A 19407-nucleotide genomic window follows, 5' to 3' on the forward strand; every position below is an offset into this window, starting at 1 on the left:
AGGAAACTGTTGAGTGTGAAAAACCCAGCAGCGTTACAGCTCTTGACACAAACCGGTGCGCCTGGCACCTACTACCATACCCCTTTCAAAGGCACTTAAATATTTTGTCTTGCCTATTCACACTCTGAATGACACACATACAAAATCCATGTCTCAATTGTCTCAAGGCTTAAAAATCCTTCTTTAACCTGTCTCCTCCCCTTCATCTACACTGATTTGAAGTTGATTTAACACGTGGCATCAATAAGGGGTCATATCTTATTTTCAAATGGGGTAATGATGCATAGTGGGGCATAAGAGGACAGGGAGGGTAGATGTTTTAAATTACTTTTTGGAAAGAATAACTCATGAAGAATATATTAGTCATTGGTGTTCAACCGGTGTGCCTTGAGGAACTCTCAGGTGTGTGAAAATCATTAGCAAAGGAAAGTCTGATTAGGATTTATTTATAAATATATGGCTCTGGGCTTAGCTATACCACAGCCTCTGGTACTGTATGGCTCTGGGCGTAACTATACCACAGCCTCTGGTACTGTATGGCTCTAGGCTTAGCTATACCGCAGCCTCTGGTACTGTATGGCTCTAGGCTTAGCTATACCGCAGCCTCTGGTACTGTATGGCTCTAGGCTTAGCTATACCGCAGCCTCTGGTACTGTATGGCTCTGGGCTTAGCTATACCACAGCCTCTGGTAGTGTATGGCTCTAGGCTTAGCTATACCGCAGCCTCTGGTACTGTATGGCTCTAGGCTTAGCTATACCGCAGCCTCTGGTACTGTATGGCTCTGGGCTTAGCTATACCACAGCCTCTGGTACTGTTTGGCTCTGGGCTTAGCTATACCACAGCCACTGGTACTGTATGGCTCTGATCTTAGCTGAACCACAGCCCCTGGTACTGTATGGCTCTGGGCTTAGCTATACCACAGCCTCTGGTACTGTATGGCTCTGGGCTTAGCTATACCACAGCCGCTGGTACTGTATGGCTCTGGGCGTAACTATACCACAGCCTCTGGTACTGTATGGCTCTGGGCTTAGCTGAACCACAGCCCCTGGTACTGTATGGCTCTGGGCTTAGCTATACCACAGCCTCTGGTACTGTATGGCTCTGGGCTTAGCTATACCACAGCCTCTGGTACTGTATGGCTCTGGGCTTAGCTATACCACAGCCTCTGGTACTCTATGGCTCTGGGCTTAGCTATACCACAGCCTCTGGTACTGTATGGCTCTGGGCTTAGCTATACCACAGCCTCTGGTACTGTATGGCTCTGGGCTTAGCTTTACCACAGCCTCTGGTACTGTATGGCTCTGGGCTTAGCTATACCACAGCCTCTGGTACTGTATGGCTCTGGGCTTAGCTTTACCACAGCCTCTGGTACTGTATGGCTCTGGGCTTAGCTATACCACAGCCTCTGGTACTGTATGGCTCTGGGCTTAGCTATACCACAGCCTCTGGTACTGTATGGCTCTGGGCTTAGCTTTACCACAGCCTCTGGTACTGTATGGCTCTGGGCTTAGCTATACCACAGCCTCTGCCATAGAAACAAACGGAGCATGGCTTTGTGTCCGTGGTTGCACCTTTACAAGGCAGAAAACCTTGTCTGTAGCCCAAAGCGTTTTTTTACCGGAGATACATTTTCTTCTTTCTGGTGCAGATTTGCGGGACGCTTTTAAAGGGGTACACACAAATTAGTAAAACTGAAAATATTTCAAATGATCCTGTCACGTTCTGACCATCGTTCGTGTGTATTTTCCTTGTTTTAGTGTTGGTCAGGATGTGATCTGGCTGGGCATTCTATGTTGTGTATCTGGTTTGTCTATTTCTATGTTTGGCCTGATATGGTTCTCAATCAGAGGCAGGTGTTAGTCATTATCTCTGATTGGGAACCATATTTAGGTAGCCTGTTTTGTGTTGGGTTTTGTGGGTGATTGTTCCTGTCTCTGTTCCACCAGATAGGGCTGTTTTGGTTTTTTCACATTTCTTGTTTTGTAGATTGTTCATCTTTATTAAAGATGTTTACAAGTAACCACGCTACGTTTTGGTACGCCTCTCTTTCCCCAGAAGAAAATAATTACAGAACCCTATTTAATCTAATAGAAAATAGATGGTTTTCAGTATGGATCAGATGAGATGGCGGCCATTGCCACTAAATAAATGAATAGGGAAATTGTCGATGAGCTTCATTTTATATCCCATCAAGGTGTGCCGCGGTTCAAAAAAGGTTGTGAACCACTGTATTAGTGTACTGTACTCTGTGGGTAGAGGAGATTTGGGTGTGCGTGTTTGTGTAGGAGGGGTCAATTTTGTCACACTGACTGTTCTGCCAAGTCAAATGAGAGTATGAGTCAGTGTGTGTGCGTGTGTGTGTGTGTGTGTGTGCGTGCGTGCTTGTATTGGGTTATTCCAGAACAGAAGGGCCAAAGTGGGCCAAAGTCTCCCCCTCAGACAAACAGAGGCTGCTTAGAGAGAAGTGTCATGCTACTTTCTCTGTGCCTGCCTCTCCCTGCCTCTCTTGTTCTGTTGTTTTGACATTTTCTATCAAAGGAAGACAGAACTGTCAGTAAAGAACTGTTGATTCTTTGTGCTACAAAGAATACTGAATGGGGTTCTGATTTACTAATCATACACAGAATTGATCACTTAACTGAGATGTTTTCAATGTGAGGCAGGACAAAACAGATAGAAAACCATGTGATCTGGCTATAGACTCCCAGAATGCATAGCATGCAGTATAGGACAGTGGAGGTTGCTGAGGGGAGTACAGCTCATAATAATGGCTGGAATGGTATCAAACGTGTGGTTTCCATGTGGTTGATAACCATTATTAAGTTCCTATACCAGCAGCCTCCACTGGTATAGGAACATTAGTCAGAACCAATTAGGATTCTGGTCCTCCCCCTGACCGTTGGCACACTGTGTCTTTTCCATAGACTGCTTGTTGCTTGTGTGAAGCAGTGCTACTTGTGAGTGCCTCAGGCAGGGACAGAGAGTGAGAGAACGGCTCCTGAAGAGCAGCCAGAAGCTGGCATAGAGCCAACTCCCAACTGGCCAAACCTCCAGAACCCCTAACCAACCAGCCACAGTGTGTGTGTGTGTGGGCGTGTGTGAAAAGGAACACTGTTCACACCCGTTATTTGTGGAGGAGTTTGTTCTAGACTCAAAACTCGACTTGATGTCCAAGAACTATAACAATACAAAGAGAATATCCAAGCAACCATGTTGGGAATCTAATGTCCAGTCTTAGTTTTGTGGTCAATGGAGAGCATCTTTTCCGTAGAGAGAGAGAAGCCCAGTCAAAATGTGGTTTAAAAGGCTCTCAACAAATGGATGGCTCTTCTATGGAGGTCTCCAGAGTCTGTTTTTACCATTAAATCATAAAAAGCATAACATCTTATTTGGGTTACACTCTATGGGGTGTGTATTGCACACTAAACTATACCAGATGGTATTTAGTCAGTTCTTCCACTACACACTAGAAGCTGAGGTAACATAGCTATATGAGGCTGCCAATAATGCACGTATACACACACACACACACACACACACACACACACACACACACACACACACACACACACACACACACACACACACACACACACACACACACACACACACACACACACACACACACACACACACACACACACACACACAATCAGTTACCTAGCAACAAAGGCAGCTCAGAGGCAGCTTGACCTGCTATCCCTGGCCTCAGTCACAGTGTCTTCAGTAGGTACTCATACCCCTTGACTTATTTCACATTTTGTTGTGTTACAGCCTGCATTCAAAATGGATTAAATCAACAACAAGAAGTCTCTCACCCATCTACACACAGTACCCCATAATGACAAAGTGAAAACATGTTTTTAGAAATTTTAGCAAATGTATTGAACATGAAATACAGAAATATCTCATTTACATAAGTATTCACACCCCTGAGTCAATAGATGTTAGAATCACCTCTGGAATCACCTCTGGAATCACCTCTGGAATCACCTCTGGAATCACCTCTGGAATCACCTCTGGAATCACCTTTTTTAAATTCCTCAAGCTTTGTCAAGTTGGTTGTTGATCTTTGCTAGACAGCCATTTTGAAGACTTGCCATAGATTTTCAAGACGATTTAAGTCAAAACTGTGACTAGACCACTCAGGGACATTCAATGTTATCTTGGTAAGCAACTCCAGTGTATATTTGGCCATGTGTTTTTGGTTATTGTCCTGCTGAAAGGTGAATTTGTCTCCCAGTCTGGTGGAAAGTAGACCGAACAAGCTTTTCCTCCAGGATTTTGTCTGTGCTTTACCCCCTTCCGTTTCATTTTTATCCTGATAAATATGAAGAGTGGTACTCAGTAATGTGTTGTTTTGGATTTGCCCAATTGGATTTGCCCAAGAAATGTGGAAAAACAATTAACTTTTTGTCCTGAATACATAGTGTTATACTTTGTATTCAGGACAAAAAGTTAATTGTTTTTCCACATTGTTTTGCAGTATTACTTTAGTGCCTTGTGGCAAACAGGATGCATGTTTTGGACTGATTTAGTCTGTTCAGGCTTCCTTCTTTTCACTCTGTCAAATAGATTGGTATTGTGGAGCAACTACAATGTTGTTGATCCAGTCTCAGTTTTCTCCTATCACAGCCATTCAACTCTATCACTAAACGCTGTAACTATTTTAAAATCACCATTGGCCTGATAATGAAATCACTGAGCAGTTTCCGTCCTCTGAGTTAGGAAGGATGCCTGTAAGAACTTGTTCTTAACTGCTATATCTTTGTAGTGACTGGGTGTATTGACACATCATTCAAAGTGTAGTTAATAACTTCACCATGCTCAAAGGAATAGTCTATGTTTTTGTATCTATCAATAGGTGCCCTTCTTTGCGAGGCATTGGAAAACCTCCCTGGTCTTTGTGGTTGAATCTGTGTTTGAAATGCACTGCTCGACTGAGATAATATGTATGTGTGGGATACAGAGATGAGGTAGTCATTCAAAAATCATGTTAAACACTATTATTGCACTACAGAGTGAGTCCATGCAACTGTTTATATGACTTGTTAAGCAAATCTGTACTCATTAACTTATATAGGCCCATCATAACAAAGGGGTTGAATACTTATTGACTCAAGACATTTCCGATTTTCATTTCCTATTAATTTGCAAGCATTTCCGATAATCATAATTCCACTTTGACGTGATGGGCTATTGTGTGTAGGCCAGTGACACAACATCGACATTTAATCCATTTCAAATTCAGGCTGTACTACAGCAATGTGTGGGAAAAGTCCAGGGGTATGAACACTTTATGAACACTGTATTTTGCCTCCTATGTGTCTTAACAGAGGCACCTTGTGGACACATGTTTGGTATTTGGTTGTATTACATCTTCTTTGCCCTTCTCTAACTCGTGTGTGTTTTGCCCTGTTGCAGAATAACTACCTGGTGTTCATGGCAGAGCTGTTCTGGTGGTTTGAAGTGGTCAAGCCTTCGTTTGTACAGCCCAGAGTCTTTGACCCACAAGGTAAGACAAAAAGGGTGACTCTGAAGATGATGATGGGGATAATGAAGATAATCAACTGCATTGACATAGTATATTTCAGTTTTCACCAGAATTCAGACCACGTCAACTACCTTTATTGACTTGAGTATCCTGACTGATTGGTGTTTGTTTGTCAGCCTGGGATCGAGCCCCGTCAGCAAGGGCTATGGCTCCTATCTGTAGCCCAGCCAAACAGGACTTTGGGGACAACCCAGAACACAAAAGGTATGATCTAATATTGAGTGGACAAATGTACTAACCCGGAGTTATTTAATGTTCCCTTATTGAGCAAGCTTGGGAAAGGTCGAGCGTAGTTCAACTTGGCAGTTACAGGAGGCGTGATTTTGAGCTTTATCGTAATTCTCTCTCTGTCTCAGGCTTCAACCAGACTCTGCTTCAGGTAAGAACACAGGAACTACCCCTTTCCTCAGAATCACAAACACGTATCTGTCAGAAGACTTTGAACTACTATTGGTTCTCTTTGATTTAGTCTCTGTGCGTGTGGAACTAACCTTTTTTCTCCCCTGTTTCGGGCAGGTGTGATAAAGAGGACCATGTCCTATGTAGACGGCTGTGTGGGGACGTGGCCTAAGGAAAGACGGTCTAGGGGCATCTCCTTTGAGATTCCTTTGGACGGGGATCCTAACGTCCCTCCCTGTTGGGGTCCCTCACTCCGGGGCATGACCCGCTCTGCCAGCACCGAGGGCCTGGGGGTGTTCAAAGTTCACCACGCACCCCAGGGGGACATGAGGCGCCACCTCTCCTTTCAGCCGGTCAGCGTCAACGGTCCTAGCAGCACCGCAGGGCACATAACTGAGGAGGACTACAACACGGACTCACCAAACCCCCACAAAGCACTGGGGCGCGGGCAGACTCAGCCACACAAGAACCGGAACAGGTACTTATGATGGCTCTGACGGTAGGACACCTGAGTTGTGTGTACAAGGGATACATATGCTGAATATAAATATGTTACTAACTGTTAGTTTCTTTTGATAAAAGTGTTTAATAAATGTCTGTCAATCTAGATATTCCAATGGTGTTCTCAAAGAGAACGGCAATGACGGCCGCGGCCCCGTCAGCCCATCGAGCCCCCCTAGCATCGAGGAGGCTCTGAAGATTATCCACCACACAGAGAGGCCCCACGGCAGTCTGGGGCCCGGGGCCAACGGCTTCTTCCTCCACGATGGAGCTGAACCATCAGACCCAGGGGACGACCCTGATGACTACCCAGGATCGGCTAAGGCCCGGGCAGACGAGGCCGACCCCTACTCAGCCTCTACGGAGGAAGTGGACACAGGGATCCACGTGAGGTCGGAGGACATCCAGGAGAGTTTGGACGAGGACAATTCTTCCCTCAGGGACTACTCTGATATGGACCCTGACTATGAGGCTATGACCCGATCCTGTCCCTTACCAGAGGGGGATGGAGAGAGGGGGGTGAGGAGCAGCCCATACCCCAGCTCGGTGTCCCCAGCCCCTATGTCTCATGCTCCCAGCCCTGCCTCGTCCTCGGGTGGTTCTGGCGGCGGACTGGTTCGCATGACCAGCTTCGCTGAGCAGAAGTTCCGTAAACTGGAGGGGCGGAGCAGTGGAGGGACCACCCCCGAGAGCGCTGAACTCTACGTTCCCAACACGCCCCCCACACGAACTGCCACGCTCGAGGTCAGTAGAGAAACTCTCTCTCTCTCTCCATGTTAATGTCTCTTGGACTCTCGCTCTTTCTCTCCTCTCTCTCCATTGATCTTTCAACACTTTTTGGTCCTACTCCGCATTTCTCTTTTGCTTTTTCTCTTACCCCTCTCGCCCTCTTCTTCCCACCCTCTCTCTCCCTCTCTCCTTCTCAGATCTCCAGCCCCACCCACCCAGCCCAGACCCCGGCCACGCCCTCTCCCAGAGACCACACCCACCTGCTGCCGTCAGATATGGTGCACCTGAAGATGAAGCTGGAGGAGAAACGCAGAGCCATCGAGGCCCAGAAGAAGAAGGTATAGGCTTAATAACGCTTCAGAGAGCTTCTCGTCTTTGGCAGCGTCTCAAACGGCATCCTATTCCCTATTTCCATAGGGCTCTAGTCAGAAGTAGTGCACTATGTAGGGAATTGGGTGCCATATCAATGTACAATCCAAAACGAAAGAAAAATAACAAAACTCTGGTCTTCAAGCACTACTGCAGGTTTTCTAAAAGAGCCGTCCAGTCAAATTATGCCAGTTAGTAATCAAACCTAATCAAACATAAATCATTTGCACCATCATCTTGTTGGATAATTTGGTATGTTCATTGGTTCCCCCCAAAAAATTTGCTGAAATAATAAGAGATTTTTCCTCTGTTTCAGGTTGAGGCAGCGTTCACTCGGCATCGTCAGAAGATGGGCCGGACAGCCTTCCTCAACGTGGTGCGAAGGAAAGGGGTGACCCCCTCCCCCACCAGCCCCGTCCCTGGGGGCCACGACCTGGACAAGCCCTCCCCAGATCGCTTCTTCACTCCTTCGGAAAGCCTGGGCCAGGCGGAGAGGTGCAAGCCCGACGGAGCAGCACCCAAGTCCCCCTGTGAGGAGGGTGCAGGTAGTCACCACTGTAGCTTCAGATGAAACCAACCTTTGTTTTCTACTTTTGCTTCCCTACTTTTTGGAGCAAATAGCCTGGTCCCAGCTCTGTTTGTGCTGCGTTGCCAACGTTGGCTTGACAATTACCAATTAGCAAGACCGCACAAAATGATAGAGGGCCAGGCTAGGGGGCACGTGTACTGTTTTATGTGTAGTGTTTTCTGCATGTGTAATAGCCACCTTATGGACGAGAGGTGTCTGCTGTGTCACACTCCAGGTGTCGGGGTTGGAGAGGTGGACCTGGGCGAGTACACTCGCTCCATCGAGAGGCTGAACACGTCCCTGGGGTTCCTGCAGACAGAGATGCAGCGGCTGGCCCAGCAGCAGGACAGGATCATGGCCATGAGGGAACAGCAACAGGCCTGGGTCATACCTCCTCCAGCACCCTCGCCACACAGGTATGGTCATCAATATCACATAAATGTTACCCAAGACTGGCATGATAATTGATAATGCAGACTAAAAATAGGTGCGTATAATATCGGATGAAGTTAAGATATTTCACCTAAAACCATTTATCACCGTACTATTATCCCTAATTTATTGTGAGAAAAGCAGTTGTCACAACACTATTATTGCTTAGTTAGTTATCATTGTACATTTAAACTCTCTCGACAGGCAGCTCCGGGAGCTCCGCAGCAACAGTGTAACCGGCCGGGGGTCCGTGGGGTCCTTGTCCCCAATCTTGTCCTCTGCGGGTGGTTCCCCCCGCGCCGCCCACCGTTCCCCCGGCGGCCTCAAGCGCCGCCCGGCCTCCTTCCATGCCAGCACCCCTCACACCCCACGCACCCCACGCCCCACCGAGCTGAAGGTAACCCCCTTTAGACGGATGCTCAACACCCCCACGTCCGTGGACAGTCTGCCCAGGCTGAGACGCTTCTCACCCAGCCAGACCCAGGTCACCTCCTTTGCCTACCTGGGACACGATGAAGGACCTGGGGCCACTGAGGGCAAGGAGAGAGGGGCCCCAGGGGGAACAGAGGAGCCTCAAAACCAAACCAAACCACCTGAAACAGAGGTGGCGGGGATAAGGAGTGCCGGCGCTCGTCCCTCCTCGCCCACTACAGAGCCAGCCAAAGAGAGACAGATGGAGAGGAGAGATGAAGGGAAAACGGAGAAGTTGGCAGAGGTGCTGTCTCAGCCAGTGAGAGACCTGATGGAGGTGCCTCTGTCGTTGCTGAAGCCTTTGGATGGACAGGGTCTAGAGACAAGTGGAGAGGGGGAGAAAAGAGGAGAGCTATACGGAGAGGACCAGAAAATGTGCTGTGGGTTCTTCTTCAAGGTAACAATGGGCTACACTGTACATTTCAGAATTGTGAGAGGACGGTACAAGTACTGTATGTAGCATGTCATGAGAATGGTTCATTGATCCATAGGTACTGTAAGAGCAACACATGAACTATGCGAAGACTCATTAACTATGACTTCAAATGTGTCTGGGACAGTAATTGTGTGTACAGTATCTAGGATAAAGGGTGAAACAGCTCACATACTAATGCTAGAACAGTAGACTAACGAGCCATGATAGGAGAATGGAGCCAACAGAGCTACCATATGCCACTACACTGGAACATACTATCAGCGTCAACAGACACACATGTTATTATCCCAGTCAAAATATATCTGGACATGAAGCCAACACTGTACAACATTCAAATGGGTCATATACACTGAGTATACCTAACATTAGGAACACCTTCCTAATATTGTGTTGCACGATGTGTCGGAAGCGTCCCACGGGGATGCTGGCCCATGTTGACTCCAATGCACAGTGGTGTCAAGTTGGCTGGATGTTCTTTGGGAGGTGGACCATTCTTCATACACATGGGAAACTGTTGAGCGTGTAAAACCCAGCAGCGTAGAAGTTCTTAACACGAACTGGTGCACCTGACACCTACTACCACAGCCCGTTCAAAGGCATTTCAATCTTTTGTCTTGCCTATTCACCCTCTGAATGACACACGTGCACATTCCATGCCTCAATTGTCTCAAGGGTTAAAAATCCTTCTTTAACCTGTCTCCTCCCCTTCATCTACGCTGATTGAAGTGGATTTAACACGTGACATCAATAAGGGATCATATCTTTCACCTTGATTCACCTGCTCAGTGCAGGTCATGGAATGAGCAGGTGTTCTTAATGTTTGGTATACTCCTCCGCCATGAATTCCCTCTGACATAGATTTGACCAATCAGAGCTGAGGATGAGTGTTGATCTTTGAAGTGAGAGGATGTGACAGGGCTGTCTGATGTCATTTTGTCCCGCAAACTAGCCTTCATGTTGGCACCAAACGTTCCATGACAACAAGATTACAATTTCCAATCTAACGTGGCAGCCATTCAAATTCTAAACGTCAAAAACACAGTCTGCCAACCTATTTCTATATATCTGACTCCGTCTCCACCCCACACACCTCCAGGACGATGGGAAGGGAGAGGAGGACATGGCGGTGAAGAGGGCTGCTCTGCTGGAGAAGAGGGTGAGGAGAGAGAAGGAGACGCAGGAGAAGAAACAGCAGCAGGAGCTGGAGCAGGAGCAGAGGAAGGAGGAAGCACGGTCAGTCTGGACCTCAAGGGACCTGTACCTTTTCCACTGTTATGCTTGGTCTGAACACTACCAGCAGGGGCGAATCCTTACTCCCACTTCAAATTTAGTCATGCATTATTGTCAATGGGTGACTAAGTGAAAATGTGCCTCTTGGTAACTTCTCTTTGATTGGGTAATAAGTATTGAAGCTTCTCGTCTCTTCTGTCCCTCTTCCCTAGGCTGAAAGCGGAGGAGGAGCAGCAGAAGCGAGAGGACGACAAGCAGAGGAAAGATTACATAAAGAACGAGTACATGAGGAGGAAGCATTTGAAGCAGGTGGAGGATATGGATGTCAGGCCCCGCCATGGAAGTCTCAAAAAGAAGCCCCGGCCCAAATCCATGCACAGGGACGTCATGGAGTCACCCATGCCACCCGCCAGAGCCACAGGTAACACACACACTCTTAGACACACACACATACACTACACATGCTCATGTTACACATATATCAGTGGAGGCAGCTGTGGGGAGGACGGCTCATAATAATGGTCGGAACGGAGCGAATGGAACAAGCATCAAACACCTGGAAACCATGGAAACCATGAGTCTATTCCGCTCCAGACATTATCACGAGCCCGTCCTCCCCAATTAAGGTGCCACAAAACTCCTGTGACAAACATCCTCTCACTGTCTTCTGCATTTATTCTCTGCAAACTTAACATGTGTAAATATTTGTATGAACATAACAAGATTCAACAACTGAGACATAAACTGAACAAGTTCCACAGACATGTGACTAACAGAAATATAATAGTGTGTCCCTGAACAAAGGGGGGGGGTCAAAATCAAAAGTAGCAGTCAGTATCTGGTGTGGCCACCAGCTGCATTAAGTACTGCAGTACATCTCCTCCTCATGGACTGCGCCAGATTTGCCCGTTCTTGCTGTGAGATGTTACCCCACTCTTCCACCAAGGCACCTGCAAGTTCCCGGACATTTCTGGGGGGAATGGCCCTAGCCTTCACCCTCCGATCCAACAGGTCCCAGACGTGGTCAAAGGGATTGAGATCCGGGCTCTTCGCTGGCCATGGCAGAACACTGACATTCCTGCCTTGCAGGAAATCACGCACAGAACGAGCAGTATGGCTGGTGGCATTGTCATGTTGGAGGGTCATGTCAAGATGAGCCTGCAGGAAGGGTACCACATGAGGGAGGAGGTCTTCCCTGTAACGCACAGCATTGAGATTGCCTGCAATGACATCATCAGTCAGATGATGCTGTGACACACCGCCCCAGACCATGACGGACACTCCACCTCCAAATCGATCCCGCTCCAGAGTACAGGCCTCGGTGAAACACTCATTCCTTCGACAATAAACGCAAATCTACACGACCTTCACTCCTGGTGAGACAAAACCACGACTCGTCAGTGAAGAGCACTTTTTGCCAGTCCTGTCTGGTCCAGCAAAGGTGGGTTTGTGCCCAAAGACAACGTTGTTGCCGGTGATGTCTGGTGAGGACCTTCCTTAGAACAGGTCTACAAGCCCTCAATTCAGCCTCTCTCAGCTCATTACGGACAGTCTGAGCACTGATAGAGGGATTGTGCGTTCCTGGTGTAACTTGGACAGTTGTTGCCTTCCTGTACCTGTCCCGCAAGTGTGATGTTCGGATGTACTGATACTGTGCAAGTGTCGTTTACATGTGGTCTGCCACTGCAAGGACGATCAGCTGTCCGTCCTGTCTCCCTGTAGTGCTGTCTTAGGTGTCTCACATTACGGACATTGCAATTTATTGCTCTGTTCACATCTGCAGTCCTCATGCCTCCTTGCAGCATGCCTAATGCCCGTTCACACAGATGAGCAGGGACCCTAGGCATCTTTCTTTTGGTGTTTTTCCAGAGTCAGTAGAAAGGCCTCTTTAGTGTCCTACGTTTTCATAACTGTGACCTTAATTGCCTACCGTCTGTAAGCTGTTAGTGTCGTAACGGTCGTTTCACAGGTGCATGTTCATTAATTATTTATGGTTCATTGAACCAAGCATGGGAAACAGTGTTTAAACCCTTTACAATGAAGATCTGTGAAGTTTTGGGGATTTTTTGAACGACAGGGTCCTGAAAAAGGGACATTTCTTTTTTTTTGCTGAGTTTAGGCTGTTTATGTGTATTTAGTACACGCATATATTCACACACACACACTCAAACATGTCTTCTGTATTTACCCCCAGGTACTCGACCGCGTGGGTTCTCAGTCTCCAGCATGTCCCTGGCCTCCCTCAGCCTTGACAACGACAGCAACGCCGGAGATAAGAGGATCCGCAGGTGAGGCCAGAAATTACCTGATTACATATTTTCTCAATCGCGTACAAGCAATTTTTGGATCTGTGTTGAAACGTATCTATCGCAGAACAGCAATGATCAAATGCTTAAATACATTTAAAGAACTTCTGATACAAAATGTGCCTTTGTACCTGACTTGCATAGCTTAGACCGCCTTTTGAAAAACTTTAAATGCCAATGTCATCAGTGAGTACAAAATTCACTGTTAGGTGTTTTGTTCACAGAACATTAACACATTGTTTAACATTTGAAATGACCCCCATCAGTGTCATACATGTAAATGTTTTGGACATTTACATTTACATTTACATTTAAGTCATTTAGCAGATGCTCTTATCCAGAGCGACTTACAAATTGGTGCATTCACCTTATGACATGAAGTGAATGAAGTTGGGTTACTCCTCTAAGTCAACATCTCCAACATTGTGACCTTCATATAAGAGCTTTGCTTTGGTGTGGATGGAGGCATACAGTGCATTCAGAAAGAATTCAGACCCTTGACTCTTTCCACATTTTGTTATGTTACAGCCTGTATGACACTACAAGCTTGGCACACCTGTATTTGGGGAGTTTCTCTCATTCTTCTCTGCAGATCCTCTCAAGCTCTGTCAGGTTGGATGGGAAGCGTCGCTGCACAGCTATTTTCAGGTCTCTCCAGAGATGTTCGATTGGGTTTAAGTCCGGGCTCTGGCTGGGCCACTCAAGGACATTCAGAGACTTGTCCCGAAGCCACTCCTGCATTGTCTTGGCTGTGGAGGCCACTGTGTTCTTGGGGACCTTCAATGCTGCAGAGATTTTTTGGTACCCTTCCCCAGATCTGTGCCTCGACACAACCCTGTCTCTGAGCTCTACGGGACAATCCCTTCGACCTCATGGCTTGGTTTTTGCTCTAACATGCACTGTCAACTGTGGGACCTTTTATTTAGACAGGTGTGTGCCTTTCCAAAACGTGTCCAATCAATTAAATTTACCGCAGGTGGACTCCAATCAACACAGAACTAGTGTTGTTACCCTAGAGCTACAAGCATCCTGCTCTACCAACTGAGTCACCCAGGACCAGTGTTGTTAGCCTAGCGCTACAAGCACCCTGCTCTACCAACTGAGCCACACAGAACTAGTGTTGTTAGCCTAGTGCTTGTTAGCCTAGCGCTACAAGCACCCTGCTCTACCAACTGAGTCACCCAGGACGAGTGTTGTTAGCCTAGTGCTTGTTAGCCTAGCGCTACAAGCACCCTGCTCTACCAACTGAGTCACCCAGGACCAGTGTTGTTCTTCCATTGTATTCACCTTCACTTATTTCTGTTGTGGATTGTGTTTGTGCACCAATGGAAAGTCTATAAAACTATGAGCGAACCAGCCTATGTATTAAATACATGGATTTGGATTGGGATGATACTGATAAATGAATCCTTCACACTTATTTTGTGGGCTTTTTTTATATACATTTTTTTTTAAATTAGGAATCCTATTTAATTTGATATGTATGAAATTGTTTTGTGAAATATGAATAAAAGGACAGTAATTGCCCATAATTCTGCAACTTTGGATAGTTACACTTCCAATTTTGATCATCATTATATAGTGACTGCAAAGAAAGTCCCACTGGGCACAGATGTCAATTCAACATCTAGTTTGGATTTACATGTGGTTGAGTTGTCAACTAACGGGAATTCAACAACAAATGTCACCATGTCATTGGACTTAGGTTGGGTGAATAACAATTCCCTTAGGTTGATTACTTTTTGCAAATCCAATCAATTTTCCACGCTGAGTCAACATCATCACGTTGAATTTTTTTGTTGAAATGACGTGGAACCAATGTTGATTCAGCCAGTTTTTGCCCAGTGGTGTACTTGGACTGTTTTTTCTGCTTGGACTCGAGAGATAAGTATGGTAGCATTCATCTGTTTGCAGGCAGTCGTGTTCTATTGTATGTATTTGCAATTGATACGGTATAATATAGTTTTGATTCATGTATTTATGTTTCGAGAAGGTAATTATGTTTTGAAAACACATTTACTGTTTTTCAAAAGGCCACAGAGTTCTGTGTCTTGTTTTGAACTCGACAATATTGTTCCAAGAAAATACTTGTACGCGATTGAGAAAATCTGTAAAAAAGGACAAACAGTTTAGCCAACTCCTTTAGCATGACCACGTCAAAAGAGTTGACTAAAGCACAAACAGGCTGGCTACGATACAAAAAAAAGGATTTACAGAGCATCAAAAGTCTAGGTATTGCAACCAAAACGGTTTTCGCTCTCTTGATCTTCTCTCCCTCCTCGCTCTCTGTTTTTCCCCTCTGTTTTGCACGGACCTCCCGGAAGCAGTAAACTAGGCACTGTGAAGGGCCATATCTCTTTCTTTTTAAGCTCTCCCAAAGACAGAAAGGGAAGGTTAGTAACTCCCCTCCCTAGACCAGCCGAGGGCCAAGCCTTTCATCTAGACTTTCATCTCAGTGCATCACAGTCCAGATTGATCAATCAATCTGCTTTTACTTGAGGTAATATCTTTGAGAACAATTCCCTGTAGCCATACCTAACAGAATCTAAATATCCCATGTGCAGACATATATTTATGAATCATGTTTGAGCAAGCCACATACAGTACACCAACATTCATTCAGAGTATGACCTGAGACATAGAGGACACATCCATATGTTTTTAATAGATGTGTTATTTCACGGTCATGCTGTAGTGTTGGCCAATTACCTCCTTTAAAACAGACAGAGAAAATTCCGCTCAGTACCGCAGCTGCTTCTGCCTCATTTCATACATGCCCAGCCTCCTGCCTCCACTCCTGCCTCACCGACTCTGCCCTTTCTCTGCTCCGAGGCTGCTCCACGCTAGCTGCTCCATGCTAGCTGCTCTACGTTAAGCTGCTGTCCGTGGTGGTTACCTCTAGATTAGACCTGGCGTCAGAGCCATACAAGCTGCAGCAGACGGGCGCTCTCCCGTCCCAGGCACGGTAACTTCCACAGCCATGCTGGCTCACATGGAGCCACAGGCCCTTTGTTTTGTATGTAGAGACTTCAAACTAGGGTACACACTAACCCTAACCCCAATTAGGACATGAATGAGCCTGGGCCTGGGACATGAGTGTGGCTGCTGCAGTTGTATGCTTTCTTGTCACTGTACAGTTGCCTAAAGCTGCTGTTGCATACTGCAGTGTTTCTTCTCCATATCCTAGCAGCCATAATGATTGGACTGTACAATAGCTTTGCTCTACTGCACATGCCTCTGATCTGATCCAGGGACACAGAGATCACTGGGGATGATTTAATATGAGGGAACAGGGAAGGCTGCCTGGGAGAACTGTGTCCATCTCTGACCCTGTTTCTCTGTATGTGTCTGTGTATACGTGGTGTATATGTCTATGTCTGTTTTTTGTGTGAATGTGTATCTGTTATTGTGTGTGTGTCCATGCATGTGTCACTCGTACTGTATATATGTGTGTGTGTACATCCCTAGGCCAGACTCTGCTAGGCCAGACTCTGCTAGGCCAGACTCTGCGGAGGGCAATCTGTCGTCCTGCCCGTCTCATAACGGAGAGAAGGACTGGGAGAACGAGTCCACAACCTCCTCCACTCCCTCCAACCAAGAGTACACAGGTACGGACCGCTCCACTGCAATCACGGTATTCTGCTTTCAAAAGGAGACCAAACTCTTGCAGTATACCAGAGCTATGTAGCCCATGTGTAGAACAGGCTGTGTTGTGAGTGTCTGTTTGTTTGTTACTGCATTCCTTATGCTGGTATTCGCTTCTTCCCTCAGGGCCAAAGCTCTACAAGGAGCCCAGTGCTAAGTCCAACAAGCATATCATCCAGAATGCCCTGGCCCACTGCTGCCTGGCGGGCAAGGTCAACGAAGGACAGAAGAATAAGATAATAGATGTAGGTCATTTGCTGTACACAATATGTTTCTTTCTCTCTAATTTTACTTCACTCTTTTACCTCACATTTGTTCCATTCTTTTCCTCCACTATCTCTTTCAGGAAATGGAGAGGTCGGGGGCCAACAACTTCCTGGTTTTGTTCCGAGACACGGGTTGCCAGTTCCGCTCGGTGTACACCTACTGCCCTGAGACGGAGGAAATCACCAAGCTGGCGGGCATCGGGCCCAAGAGCATCACAGCCAAGATGATCGAGGGCCTGTATAAATATAACTCAGATAGGAAGCAGTTCAGCCACATCCCTGCCAAGACAATGTCAGCTAGTGTAGACGCCATCACCATCGCCGCTCACCTGTGGCAGACCAAGAAACAGGGCACGCCCAAGAAACTGGGTAGTCTCAAGTAGTCACAGCAACAACCCCTTTCATACCAAACCCAGGATATTGTTGCTAGGTGTCCTGAGTTATAGTTGAGGACTAAGGGGAGGCTTTGCGGGTGTTGTGACCTGGGATATTACAGGGTCTGCTTTGGTGTGACAGTGCTAAAGAGTACATCTTTCTAATCTTCTTTCCCATTCAGATATTTAATGAACACTTACACTTGGCATTCATCTGGCTCTGATATCTGATGTACAGTTTCATTTGATGAATATGTGGTAGGGGATTTTCTTCTAAACAGGACACTATTGACTTTATGCACAACTGGAATGTAGGGGAAAAACATCAACACAAGCCTCAAGGGACATTGTTGTTGTTATGCAAGACTGTGTGCGTGTGTGTGTGGGACCCAGAGTCATTCTAATGGTGCACATGTGTGTGTGTTCGTCAGCATGCGTGGGTGCCCATGTTCTCGTGTGCCAAAAAAAGGGGGCTGATGAAAGCCTTACTGAATCGGACCACTGAAGCACTGAATGTCATTCCTTTTGAAATAGATCGAGTGTGAGTTCCCTATGTTCATCATGTGTGGCCTTATGCTTGTTTTGTGAAAGCGCAGTGATTAGGTCATATTTAAGCGCCAATGTGATGTTTTGGTGAGTACAAGATGATATGAGAGCTTGTTGAGAGTGGCTGTGTGTGAGGCTTGCTTTTCTCTGTGGCTGAAAGATGAGACTGAGAAGGTGGGTTTACATAATGTGTCAATAGTTAAGTAGGTTGTCATAACTTCCGATAAGAACTAGATTGTAAAGTCATTGATTAAGTATAATCTAGTTCACAGGAATGTCAGCAACTGACTCTTAATTTATTGAATGTTTTTGATAAGGCTTTGGAAGTTTTTTAAAGGTCCAATGCAGATGTTTTTATCTCAATATCAAAGAATTTCTGGGTAACAATTAAGTACCGTATTGTGACTGTTTTAAATGGTCAAAAAGAAACAAAAATAGCTTATTAGCAAAGAGGAATAATTTTGCTAGGACAGTCTGGGAATGGGCTGTTATTGACAGAGAGGTTAGGAACTCTTTCTTATTGGTCTAATAACTAATTTACTGCATGGGGATGTCACTATAGAAGGCCAAATCCCCTCCCACCAAAACAGGCTGAAATTTCAGGATGGTCTTTTCAAACAGCTCTTACACTAGAAGGCCATTACCATCATTTTCACTATTTCCCAGTATTATTCCAACATCATAGTGTGGAAATATATATCAAACACAGGACAATTATGCTTTTAACTGCACTGGGACTTTAAAGGCTTTTAAAGTTTCATCAACAGAGGTGTGTACCATACTTTAAGACAATATATACTGTATAAGTTCATTTCGTTTGTATATAATGGTTATTCCATTCAAAATGAATGAGTGAAACTAGCATTTATCATTTAATATGGACGTATATAAACGTACTATACTGTATATGGGGCCTTCTATTGTTTAAAAAAGATGCAAGTGTGTGATCCCTTTTCAATGTCACTGGCAGGACAATTTCAAGCTTTAGAATAGAAGCAAGTTCCACAAATTGTGAGCCTGTGCAATTCCGAGAAAATATCTTATAAAAATCCTTGTTGGCATACAATACCAGTCAAAAGTTTGGACACACCTACTCTTTCCCACCGTGAAGTATGGAGGAGGAGGTGTGGTGGTACTTTGCTGATGACACTGTCAGTGTCCAGCATGGCTACCACAGCATTTTGCAGCGATACGCCATCCCATCGGGTTTGCTCTTAGTGGGACTATCATTTATTTTTCAAGAGGACAATAACCCAACACCCCTCCAGGCTGTGGAAGGGAAATTTGACCAAGGAGAGTGATGGAGTGCTGCACCAGATGACATGGCCTCCACAATCACCCGACCTCAACTCAATTGAGATGGCTTGGGATGAGTTGGACCGCAGAGTGAAGGAAAAGCATCCAACAAGTGCTCAGTATATGTGGGAACTCCTTCAAGACTGTTGGAAAAGCATTCCTCATGAAGCTGGTTGAGTGAATGCCAAGATTGTGCAAAGCTGTCATCGAGGCTAAGAGTGGCTACTTTGAAGAATCTTTGTTTAACAATTTTTTGATTACTACATGATTCAATATATGGTATT

The 19407-nt window shown here is 45.9% G+C and overlaps 1 protein-coding gene across 5 annotated transcripts in view; it reads left to right on the plus strand.

The window, feature by feature from the left end:
• LOC124041659 (calmodulin-regulated spectrin-associated protein 2-like) overlaps positions 1-19236 on the plus strand; it is a 69763-nt gene extending 50527 nt beyond the window's left edge. For 3 of the 5 annotated variants that reach the window (XM_046359489.1, XM_046359493.1, XM_046359490.1), the window contains 15 exons: positions 5426-5516; positions 5672-5759; positions 5912-5934; positions 6072-6432; positions 6563-7199; positions 7382-7522; positions 7870-8098; positions 8357-8537; positions 8758-9421; positions 10557-10693; positions 10903-11111; positions 12885-12978; positions 16465-16604; positions 16768-16886; positions 16988-19236. In XM_046359489.1, the coding sequence (XP_046215445.1) occupies positions 5426-5516; positions 5672-5759; positions 5912-5934; positions 6072-6432; positions 6563-7199; positions 7382-7522; positions 7870-8098; positions 8357-8537; positions 8758-9421; positions 10557-10693; positions 10903-11111; positions 12885-12978; positions 16465-16604; positions 16768-16886; positions 16988-17290 (3417 nt within the window). In that variant the 3' untranslated portion in view covers positions 17291-19236. The other 2 variants (XM_046359491.1, XM_046359494.1) reach the window with 2 other exon arrangements.
• Positions 19237-19407: the final 171 nt, after the last annotated feature.

This window comes from Oncorhynchus gorbuscha, linkage group LG08 (genome assembly GCF_021184085.1).
Source record: "Oncorhynchus gorbuscha isolate QuinsamMale2020 ecotype Even-year linkage group LG08, OgorEven_v1.0, whole genome shotgun sequence".
NCBI classification, from domain to species: domain Eukaryota; kingdom Metazoa; phylum Chordata; class Actinopteri; order Salmoniformes; family Salmonidae; genus Oncorhynchus; species Oncorhynchus gorbuscha.